The sequence below is a fragment of the Phalacrocorax aristotelis genome, chromosome 20 (genome assembly GCF_949628215.1).
Source record: "Phalacrocorax aristotelis chromosome 20, bGulAri2.1, whole genome shotgun sequence".
NCBI classification, from domain to species: domain Eukaryota; kingdom Metazoa; phylum Chordata; class Aves; order Suliformes; family Phalacrocoracidae; genus Phalacrocorax; species Phalacrocorax aristotelis.
Genome location: NC_134295.1, coordinates 5,086,463 through 5,098,377, shown reverse-complemented (window position 1 = coordinate 5,098,377; position 11,915 = coordinate 5,086,463). Strand labels below are relative to the sequence as shown.

At 50.1% G+C, this 11,915-nt stretch overlaps 1 protein-coding gene across 11 annotated transcripts in view; it reads left to right on the top strand.

Annotated features, from left to right (window-relative positions):
* Positions 1 to 4,755: 4,755 nt before the first annotated feature.
* The window catches only part of NCMAP (non-compact myelin associated protein), a 28,644-nt gene continuing 21,484 nt past the window's right edge, over positions 4,756 to 11,915 (top strand). For 2 of the 11 annotated variants that reach the window (XR_012663775.1, XM_075114623.1), the window contains exon 1: positions 4,756 to 5,347. Coding sequence is in view for 3 of the 11 variants with exons in the window: in XM_075114615.1 (XP_074970716.1) it covers positions 6,591 to 6,631 (41 nt within the window). In the remaining 8 variants the exon portion in view is untranslated. Of the gene's footprint in view, positions 6,632 to 11,915 lie in introns of all 11 variants that reach the window. The other 9 variants (XR_012663773.1, XM_075114615.1, XM_075114617.1 and 6 more) reach the window with 7 other exon arrangements.

Below are 11,915 nucleotides of genomic sequence, written 5' to 3'. Positions count from 1 at the left end.
CAGAAGCATCCTGGGGAGAGCTGGGCTGAAGGAGGGACTGAGAAGGCTTCAGTGGTGGTTTTGGGTGCCCGCCACGGCGGAGTTCGTTGGGGTGGCTGCCTCTCGGTAATTCTGCATGAGAGCCTGACCTGCTCACGCTGGGGAGGGAGAGGATGTCCGGTTTGGGTTGCTTGGTGGTTTGGTATTGAGCTCTGTAAAGTTTTTGTTGTGATAAAGAAAAATAATGACTTGTTCTGAAAAAAATCTCCAAAGACCCATTTCCACAGGAAGGAAATGGTCAGGCTTTATATAGAACGTGCCTGCATTGACCAACGAAGTTGTAAAGCGTCAGCCTGTTGCCCTGCGTGTGCTTTTGCCACCAGGTTCCCGTGTCTCCCACAGGTCAGGCAAATTTCGGCAGCGTTTTTTGTGTTAGCCGGCAGAGGGAGGCTGTGTGACCTTCCCCTAACCGCTCACTGGCACGATATAATTGAATTATATTTAAAATGCCACAAAATCGCATTCCTTTACTGTATGTGAAGCCCCGCCTCGTTTCTGTGACAGTGCCCAGGGGCCCCATTGTGCAAATATAATGGGAGACTTTGTCTAGCACAACGTCTGCCTCGGAATCCGTGTCGCCGGCAGGGCTTCGCAGGAGCCGAGCGGAGTTAGGTGGCGTGGGTGGGCAGGGAGGCGGCGAAGCAGAGGCTTCGCAAGAGGGAGACTTGAATTTAGTCGTTAATCAGTATCAGAAGGGATTTTGTGCCTGTTTCACTGCGTCCATAATCTGCAGGGTGACCGAGCCTGCCTTGTAAAAATGAATGAAAATCAAGTTTGCTTTATTTACTCTGCGTGCTGATTCAGTAATGACCATCAGAACCTGTTTCTCTTAATCACTGACCTGCTAGTAACTGAAGTGCTATTTTTAGAAGTAGGCTTGCAGAGAGGCACCAGCTGTGCCCGGTCCTGACTTGTGCCTTGTGTAAATAAATATCCCAGATTCCTTTAAAGCATTCTTCTTGAGAAGCGGCTGAAAAAATGTACGGTCTTTTCTTTGGGCAGTCTGCCTGTGTATTCTGGAGAAAAAGTTGCTGGGGGTACTTTGTTTGTATTTTATAAGAGCTAAGAACAGGCCCTGTTTTTGCAGTCCTGCGATTACTGCTTCTTGCTCGATTTCTGCCTCGATACTGACCTGCTTCCCCCCAGAAAGACCTCATGCATATCATGTCTCGTGCTTAATTTATTCCCTGAAAGGTTATATTTCCATCTTTGTCTGGTTTTGGATTACTGATCTTTTTTAGCCCAGAACAGAAGATTGTCTTATGAACGTTACGCTTACCAGGTTTTGCTTGCTTGCTCTGCTTAATGTGTAAAACTTGCTAGGTCCAGCGTGCCTTTAATGTGGAAAAAGACCACGGCCAAGCCTCGTTCCCCTGGAGAAAAATGCAGCAGCGTTTCCTTCGCGAACCCAAGCAGGAGGCGCACGCCTGGCTGGATCTGTGAGCCTTTGTGGCTGTGGGGGCTCGTGCGGCACCTGCAGCGCATCATTCTGGGACTTGTCCGCGGGGCATGCTGAAGGTCAGCCTGAGGCGCCGAGAGCCGCCAGCGGAGCTGGATGGTGCCGCTGGAGCCGGTGGGAGGGAGCCGTGGTCCTGGGCACCTCAGGAGCGTGTGCTCAAGCGGCCGTTTTACCTTTGTTCTGAGCAAGATTTCTCCTTTCTCTTTTTCTCCTGTAGCTGTTGACCGAGCTGAAATGTGCGTGAGCGTGAGCACAGGGCTGTCTCCAGGCGTGGATTATCCAGCCTGAGGAAGGCTCGCACCGCGTCCGTTTGCATGTCTCTGTACCCTTCACCTGACGAGCCGGGCTAGAGACCTTGTGTCGGTATCACCTTAACGGAGAGACAGGAGGTATCTCGTGCTTTGGTGGTTTGTGTGTTTTATCTTTTAGTTGTATTTGTACTGAGCCACGCTGGGAAACAAGCAGTATTATAAATGTTAGCTGACGTGTTAAAAATCCTCTTCTGAACAAGGTCTCTTGCATTTTGACACGTTGACATGTTCAGGCTTGTAGAAGGGAACGTTTGATTTCCGTGGTGAAGCGAATGTATTCCAACTATAGCACCAGTGGAACCCCAGATGTTGGCAGTGCTAGGGGGAGGCGGCGGGGAAGACACTTACTTACAGCAATATGTTGTTTTGCTGTTACAGAATTGGTTATTTTTTATATATCCCTTCTGACTCTACAGCCAATGACCGTGTTCCTGCTTGAATAACGTGGCAGAGCAGGCGGGCGTTAGGGAGCGCAGCCAGGCTCAGGTGTGCTCTTCTGCTGGGGCAGGTCCCCTCATCTCTGCAGTTCAGCTCCATCCCGTGCAGGTGTGGCCGTGGGCACGTGTGCCGTACGGAGGGCCTAATTTCATAACACGATTCTAGACTCGGTAAGGACTTTCTGGCCAGCCACGATATCTGTTGTAATGTGTCTGTTCTCTCTTTCTCACTACGACAGCTCCAGTATATTCGCTCTGCTCTCTGCCCTTCTACTTGCAGGCGAACTGCAGATTTAAGCAGTGGTGCTGTGAACTGACCGTACGATCCAGGAGAGGTACAAAACCGGCCTGAAGTGTAAATTCAGTGAGACTTAAAAACCTTATTAGGTTATGTCACTTCCTTATGGTTTTTGTAAGGCTGCAGATCGGGCCTGTGGTTTCTGGTGGCGGGTTGTGTCGGGTCCTTTGGCATTCGTCGCCTTCGTTACAGTTTTTCTGGAGCGTCCCAGTATCTCGTTTGGCCCTCTGCTAGCATCGCTCACGGGATAACATCAGGATCGGCAGCTGTAACACGAAGAAGTAACACGAATAACTGATGTTGGAAGCAGAGCTTTATACACAACAATGCATAAACCTAGTGTATCTCTCTAGCTAATCATACAAAGGCTATAAATTTAGGACCTGGTGAGGGCCTCCTTCCCAAGCAAGCACTTGGGGAAGTCACACCCTCCTTCCCTTCTGCCACATTGGCTTTTAGAGGACACATTTGCTTTTACTGAGCTTTTACTTGGCTTCACTGTAGATGTTCACACCCCTTCTCAAGCATTGTAGCAGAGATGGCACTTAATAAATTAAGGTTTGGGCTTTTTTAAAATAGTTGAAAGGGTACTTAGCACATTGTGATGCCTGGAAACAATTACACTGGGCTTTCTCTAGTTTGTTTTGCTCTGCACCATTTCATTCCAGTGGGACCCTCTGTACTTATTTTTACATGTAGATGCTGTTTCATACAGAAACTCCGGGGGTGTTTTACCTGAGAGGATGTAATTGTCGTTCCTCGGATACCTGCCGCAAAGGGAACGTACTTGTTTAGAACGAAGCAGTGAGAGTTGGGAGATCTGAATTCTCCTTCGCACTCTGCCTGGGGCTTCTGCGAGGAAGGAACTTTATCTTCTGTTGCAGTTGGCGGTCTTGTGGGCTTCGTACTATTTTTCACCAATATTTGAAGGGATGGGAGGGGAGGGGAGGGGATCATGCCTGCCTCCTATGTTTTGTCCTCACCAGAGAGAGGCAGCTCTGCGTCAAACAGGGTATTGGCCCTGGATGGAGTTGGAGTTTCTCCAGACCTCCTCCTGCTTTCGGGAGATTCTCCTCCAGCCCACATGGGTAGAAAGAGATGTTACATCTCCTCGTTTGCACTTGTCCTGCTGGCACTATGAAGCTTGCAGTGTCCGCCACGCACAGCACAGCCTCAGCCACCTACGTGTTACGGTTCTTCCTGGCGCCCTGAACCATTCACTGGCTCATTTCATCCCTCTGTGTGACTCCCAACGGCACCTAAATGTAATTGCTGTACTGGCGTGATGACTCCCACGTCAGAGGTGTCTGACAGCTCCGCTGAGCAAAGGTTATGCCAAATACTCTCTCTCTAGTTTTTATTTCCATGAAAAATGACTCTGACCTCCAGAACAGCAATGTTGAGGAGCTGTTGTGGTGCGAAGTGCTACGCCAGTTCCGTAAGCACAGAAGCTGAGCTACACTTGGTCTCTGAGCCCTCTCCTTTTGTGTCTAAACTGTGAATCCTTCTTTCCATCTATGGAAGTACTGATAACAGATGAAACAGAGGAAATAAAATGAGAAATTAGAGGCCTGAGGCCCAATGCTAGTAAACAATCCCAAATTTTTCCACAAATGCTATTTTCTCAAGCCTTGACTGAGTTAATATAAAATATTGCATGCAGTGAAAGCAGGGCTTCTGAAGGAGCCAAACCTTCCAAATGTGCTACGATGACCAGAATCAGTGATCAGGCTAGTGGTACTTAATACTAGAGTCATGCTTACGCAGCATTTGCTGGTCTTCCAGTAAGTATCTGTTGACATCCAGGCTCTGGAACAGAGATTCCTGCATGTGCAACATCTTCCAGCTTCACAGTTTCACCAGGCTGGTGAAATGGCCGCCCTTTCTTCTTGGTGGCAGCAACAAAGGCCACAAAGGTCTCTTCAAGGAATGCAGAAATGGCCAACAGGATACCTGGGCAACGGTTGACTCTGGAGACAAGGAAGGGGCTAAGTGTGCCTGGGCATCTTCACAATTCCAGTCCCTTTCCAAAACTCACCTTGAACTGAACCTCAGCTTTATCAAGGTGGCCAACAGCTCCCTGAGGGGCAAGATGAGGAAAGAGCCCGTGCCTCTGGGTAAACCCAGCCTCGAAGGCCTGGCAGCTTTGTGAGGGCGTGCCATGCTATACATATTTGTATAAGCTCATAAATGCTCTGAAAGGTTTATTGCAAAGATAGGCAAGAAGGTGTTTCAGCTGAGCCTTTCCTTGCCTAGTAGGCTCTGTGCAAGGCTGGGCTCTGCTGAGCAGTGCGGGCTCCGGTGCTGTAGGATTCTTCAGGATCCAGTTGTGCCTCCACCCGACCCAGATGCAAGGGACCTGCTCTGGTTCCATCACGGAGGAAAGCACAGGGGATCTGGAGAAGAGCTTACAATGTACCTTGCTACTCTGGTTTTCCTAACAACTCAAAAGACAACAGGAAAGGAATTTGGTGAAAATACAGAACTCTTTCCTCTTTGCACATTAACGTGCTGGACAGTCACAGGGGCTGGTGTCTCCGTTCTTGCGCTACTTCAATTGAGTTAGGGCTATTTTTAATTATTAACTTAATGTAACTATTTGTACCTCTTCCAAGTTATGAGTGCAGACTGTTGAAAGAAGCCCCTTCTGCTCTATAGAGATACACCCCAGGAGAAGTACGCAGCTGGAATGCCACTCCTGTTCCCAGGCGAGAGCCTCGTGTTCTTGCTTGTTTATGCAAGATGAGGCAGCAATTGTAAAGAAACCAATCAAGCTAAACTTATTCCCTTGAAAAGATGAATGGTGAGTAATCCTTACTGAGCTTTCAGTCTGGGGTTTGAAGGAGCTGTGATATCTGCACAGGGATTTAGTGTGATTGAGCTGGCAGTGACTGATGCGGGTCCTTGTAGCTATACCCCCAGAAACTTTGCTAATTAATTGGGGCTTGAAACTCTTAAACGCTGGTGAAAAAGCCTTTGTGTGTTGGTTCTGTGGGGTTCAGCTTGCTTAGGGTTCAGTGTAGAAACCCATCAATCCTGAACAGCAAACTGAAGCAGGGCCTGTGCTAGGAACACGCAGCATTTCTTCAGGAGGTCGCCGCTTCCCGCAGGGGTCGGTGCAGGTTTGCTCCGCACGATCTTCACTTGCTCTTGAGCCCCGGCGTATGGAATGGAGGCTGTTGCTTTCTCTTCGGTGCAAGCGCTGAGATGACTGGCACTACGGCGAGTTCAGGTTTTTGAATGCAAGTTTAGGTTTATACATGACATCTTTATCAACGGCTCTGCAAGGGCTTTACGTGGGGAAACACGTGTACCTGATCACGGTTCATATTCCTCCTCCAGAGCTCGAGCGGGTGGGCTGTCAGCTGTGGATGCGCTCACTGCCCTGACTCTGCTTCCTCCAGCCAGCTCGAATAAGCAAATCGGGGAAAACACATACATGTAGGGGCGTTGTGTTCTGCCGGGGCTCCCAGCTCAAAGCACCCAGTAACCAAAGACGTTACGCAGCCAGAGGTGCAGAGACCCGAAAGCCTGCCTGGTTCCGGTCCAGCGTTCAGAGCACCCCTGTGATATGATGGTTTCAATACCAATCTGTTACTTCACAGAGTGGAAAAATACGTAGTGAATTGAGCGGAATTAATAATGTCTCCCGCTTTCAGTATGTCTTATTTTGTACTGAAAGAGCGCGCAGCGCCAAGGGCTGCATTCACATACTGACGCCCCTGGTCTGGGCAGAACGCGCAGCCTCGGGCCCAAGCAAGATAAGGGGATTTTGTACGTTTGCAGTGAGATGCAGCATCAGGTATCGTGTTTCTTTGCATAACCGAGTTGCTGTACATAAATGAGGGAAACCAGAAATGCTTTTATAACTGAGTCTTGATGGGAAGAGAGTGTCCTGGCAGAAGAGCTGCCTGGCTCCAGCTGGGTGCGAGCCGTCTCTCATCTCACGCTGTGCTGGCTGCTTTGGAGTGCTGCATCATGACTTCTTTGCTCCCATGAGATCTGCCGAGGGCACTCCTCCACCGCTGCCTCGTCGATAACCTAAAATGAAGCATTTCTCACACTGGAAGAAGCTAAGAGCTGCAAGGTAAGGAAGCACCGCGTTTTTAATCCCGACTTCTGCGGGCTGCGTGTGCAGCCTGGGATGGGGCGCTCTCCGGAGGTTTTGTGAGCTTCTGTTGGTGCTTTCTCTAAAGCAGCAGCTTCTGGAGCTGACACATGATTGTGTAAGAATCTTTTTTTTTGTCTGGCATTTTCTTTCTGTGCTGGTTTTGGCTGAGAAGGGGTTAATTCTCCTCACTGTGGGGGTCAGCTACCTTTCCAGCTTCCCGCGCTCTGCCGCGTGGCGTGGCAGGGGGGGCTGGGAGGGGCAGGGCCATGGTGGGGGTGGCTGACCCCGACTGGCCAATGGCAGGTTCATTCCATACCATGTGACACCGTGACCAGTATATTGAGGGGGGGCAGTGGCAGCGCGCCGGCGGCGCGGCGTCGGGTCGGCGGGCGGCGAGCGGCTGCGGCGCGTGCGGTTTGTTCCGGCGGTTCGTTCCCCCTCTCCCCTCCCTTCCCCCCTCCCCCGGGGCTTTGCGCCTCTCGTTGTTCTCCTTTACATTGCATTTCTACTGTTGTTTCTTTTAATTTTCATTATTAAACTGTTCTTATCCCAACCCACGAGCGTTACCCTTCTGATTCTCTCCCCCATCTACCGGTGGGGGAGTGAGCGAGCGACTGTGTGGGGCTGAGCTGCCGCTAAACCACGACAGTCTTTTTGGCGCCCAACGTGGGGCTCAAGGGTTGGAGATAACAACAGCTGCTGGTCACAGCACCATGTTGTCCTTTTTGCAGTTGGTGTTAAAAATCGGTGTTGGTTGTTTGAGTCTGCTGTGTTCTGCTGTGATTAGTAATGTTTTGCCTACGAGATTTGTTATACAAACACTCGTTTTCAGCTTTATCTGGTATTTGGGGTTTTTGCTGAAACCGTTACTGTACTTCGGATACCACCTTGTTGAGGCAATTAGCAATTATACCTCCTCCTCTGAGAGATTTTATATGGAGGAAATACAGAATAATACCTTTGCAACTTTGTTCTATGATGTCTGTGCCTTTGTTACAACAACGTTTTTGTATCTTGAACATCCTTGGGTGGTTAAGGTGCAGTCATTGTTAGTTTTTGGGCATGTTGTTTTGGTTTTGACTAAGCAACTTAAGAATATCACCCAGAAATCTGCCCCGAGGCTTGATAGTTACGAGTGGCAGGGCATGTGGGATAGCATGGGCAAATACCTAGGGCAGTGGGCACCCCCAGTGTTTTGGAGTTTCACCCCCGAGCAAGTGCAGAATCCTAAAAAACTAGTAGAATATTTGGAGAAAGTATGTTGTTACGCTGGGAACTCCAGAGAGACACAGATAACTGCAACGTGCTGGGGTCTGGCCCATGCATACCGAGCCCTGCTCAACAGTATTCAGTGCCCCCAGGGGGAAGAGAATGTCTCTGGATTGAAATGCAAAGTGACTGGCACTGTAGACAATCCAGCCCTGACAACAGGCACTGCAGCCACTCAAACCCCCACAACAAGTACCGGAGCTAGCTCAGAAAATAAACCCGTACCAGTATCAGTTGCCCCCATACACAAGACGAAATATTGGAAGCGGACATCAACTCGTTTAGAACGGGATGATGAAGAACCAGGGCCATCGCGGGGAGAGGAGGGAGAAGTAATAAATGAAATAGAGACCACCCGATCCCTGTCCTTAAGCGAGTTGCGAGATATGCGAAAAGATTATAGCCGTCGTTCAGGTGAGCACATTGCCACCTGGCTGCTCCGATGCTGGGATAATGGGGCCAGTAGCCTGGAACTAGAGGGAAAAGAAGCCAAACAATTGGGATCCCTTTCTGGGGAAGGGGGCGTTGACAAAGCAATTGGAAAAAAACCACAAGCCCTCAGCCTCTGGAGGCGACTCCTGTCTGGAGTGAAGGAAAGGTATCCCTTTAAAGAAGATGTTACATATCGCCCAGGAAAATGGACAACTATGGAGAAAGGCATCCAGTATCTCAGGGAATTAGCTGTGTTTGAGGTGATTTATGGTGACCTGGATGATCAACGGTCATCCAAAGATCCAGATGAAGCCGAGTGCACACGACCCATGTGGCGGAAGTTTGTACGGAGCGCACCATCTTCGCATGCAAACTCATTGGCAGTGATGTCCTGGAAAGATGACGAGACACCAACGGTGGCAGAGGTGATAGATAGACTCCGGGATTATGACACAAATATCTCTTCCTCGCTTGTCTCTGCTGTGGAGAAACTATCCCAAGAGGTCCAGCAACTCAAAGAAGATCTGTCCTACTCCCCACCTCGACAGAGCAGTGTCTCAGCTGTTAGGAATAAGCGTCCTTTGGCTCAAAGAAGGGGATACACACCACGGGCCACCCTATGGTTCTACCTGCGTGACCACGGAGAGGACATGATGAGGTGGGATGGCAAGCCTACTTCGACCCTACAGGCACGAGTACATGAACTGCAAGGAAGAACAGTCACTCAGGGAGGCTCTTCCAGGAAAGCTGCTGCTCCAGTTTCCAGCGAGCAAGTCCCCAGACAGAGGAGTAGAAGCGCAGATTTTATTTCTAAGTGTAATAGAGGGACTCCTGATTCACATTTACAGGAAGTGAGTTGTGACTGCCATGATCAGGACTAGAGGGGCCCTGCCTCCAGCCGGGTGGAGGAAAGGGATAACCGGGCTTACTGGACTGTGTGGATCCGATGGCCTGGCACGTCCGACCCACAGGAGTATAAAGCTTTAGTGGACACCGGCGCACAGTGCACCTTAATGCCATCAAACTATATAGGGGCAGAACCCATCAGCATTGCTGGAGTGACAGGGGGATCTCAAGAGCTAACTGTATTGGAGGCCGAAGTGAGCCTAACTGGCAATGAGTGGCAGAAGCACCCCATTGTGACTGGCCCAGAGGCTCCGTGCATCCTTGGTATAGACTACCTCAGGAGAGGGTATTTCAAGGACCCAAAAGGTTACAAGTGGGCTTTTGGTGTAGCTGCCTTGGAGACGGAGGAAACTGAACAGCTGTCTACCTTGCCCGGTCTCTCAAAGGACCCTTCTGTGGTGGGGTTGCTGAAGGTCAAAGAACAACAGGTGCCAATCGCCACCACAACAGTGCACCGGCGGCAATATCGCACCAACAGAGACTCTCTGATCCCCATCCATAAACTCATTCACCAACTGAGGAGCCAAGGAGTCATCAGTAAGACCCACTCACCCTTTAACAGTCCCATATGGCCAGTCCGGAAGTCTAATGGAGAGTGGAGACTAACAGTAGACTATCGTGGCCTGAATGAAGTCACTCCACCGTTGAGTGCTGCTGTGCCAGACATGCTAGAACTTCAATACGAACTGGAGTCAAAGGCGGCCAAGTGGTATGCCACAATTGATATTGCTAATGCATTCTTCTCAATCCCTCTGGCAGCAGAGTGCAGGCCACAGTTTGCTTTCACATGGAGGGGCGTCCAGTACACCTGGAATCGACTGCCCCAGGGGTGGAAACACAGTCCTACCATTTGCCATGGACTGATTCAGACTGTACTGGAACAGGGAGAAGCTCCAGAACACCTTCAATACATTGATGACATCATTGTGTGGGGCAGCACAGCAGAAGAAGTTTTTGAGAAAGGTGAGAAAATAGTCCAAATCCTTCTGAAAGCTGGTTTTGCCATAAAACAAAGTAAGGTGAAGGGACCTGCACGAGAAATCCAGTTCTTAGGAATTAAATGGCAAGACGGTCGTCGTCAGATTCCAATGGATGTGATCAACAAAATAGCAGCCATGTCTCCACCAACTAGCAAAAAGGAAACACAAGCTTTCTTGGGCGTTGTGGGTTTTTGGAGAATGCATATTCCAAATTACAGTCTGATCGTGAGCCCTCTCTATCAAGTGACCCGGAAAAAGAATGATTTCAAATGGGGCCCTGAGCAACGACAAGCCTTTGAACAGATTAAACGAGAAATAGTCCATGCAGTAGCTCTTGGGCCAGTCCGGGCAGGACAAGATGTAAAAAATGTGCTCTACACTGCAGCCGGGGAGAATGGCCCTACCTGGAGTCTCTGGCAGAAAGCACCTGGGGAGACCCGGGGTCGACCCCTAGGGTTTTGGAGTCGGGGATACAGAGGGTCTGAAGCCCGCTATACTCCAACTGAAAAAGAGATATTGGCAGCATATGAAGGGGTTCGAGCTGCTTCAGAAGTGGTTGGTACTGAAGCACAGTTGCTCCTGGCACCCCGACTGCCAGTGCTGGGCTGGATGTTCAAAGGAAACATCCCCTCTACACACCATGCAACTGATGCTACGTGGAGTAAATGGGTTGCACTGATCACCCAGCGGGCTCGAGTAGGAAACCCCAGTCGCCCAGGAATCTTGGAAGTGATTATGGACTGGCCAGAAGGCAAAGATTTTGGATTATCACCAGAGGAGGAGGTGACACGTGCTGAAGAAGCCCCACTGTATAACAAACTGCCAGAAGATGAGAAGCAATATGCCCTGTTCACTGATGGGTCCTGTCGCCTTGTGGGAAAGCACCGGAGATGGAAGGCTGCTGTATGGAGTCCTACACGACAAGTAGCAGAAACTGCTGAAGGAGAAGGTGAATCGAGCCAGTTTGCAGAGGTAAAGGCCATCCAGCTGGCCTTAGACATCGCTGAACGGGAAAAGTGGCCAGTGCTCTACCTCTATACTGACTCCTGGATGGTGGCAAATGCCTTGTGGGGCTGGCTGCAGCAATGGAAGCAAAGCAACTGGCAGCGCAGAGGCAAACCCATCTGGGCTGCCACATTGTGGCAAGATATTGCTGCCCGGGTAGAGAAACTGGTTGTAAAGGTACGGCATGTGGATGCTCACGTCCCCAAGAGTCGGGCCACTGAAGAACATCGAAACAACCAGCAGGTAGATCGGGCTGCCAAGATTGAAGTGGCTGAGGTGGATCTGGACTGGCAGCATAAGGGTGAACTATTTCTAGCTCGGTGGGCCCACGACACCTCAGGCCATCAAGGGAGAGATGCAACATACAGGTGGGCTCGTGATCGAGGGGTGGACTTGACCATGGATATTATTGCACAGGTTATCCACGAATGTGACACATGCACTGCAATCAAGCAAGCGAAGCGGGTAAAGCCTCTGTGGTATGGGGGACGATGGCTGAAATATAAATATGGGGAGGCCTGGCAAATTGACTATATCACACTCCCACAGACCCGCCAAGGCAAGCGCCATGTGCTTACAATGGTAGAAACAACGACTGGCTGGCTGGAAACATATCCTGTCCCCCACGCCACTGCCCGGAACACTATCCTGGGTCTTGAGAAACAAGT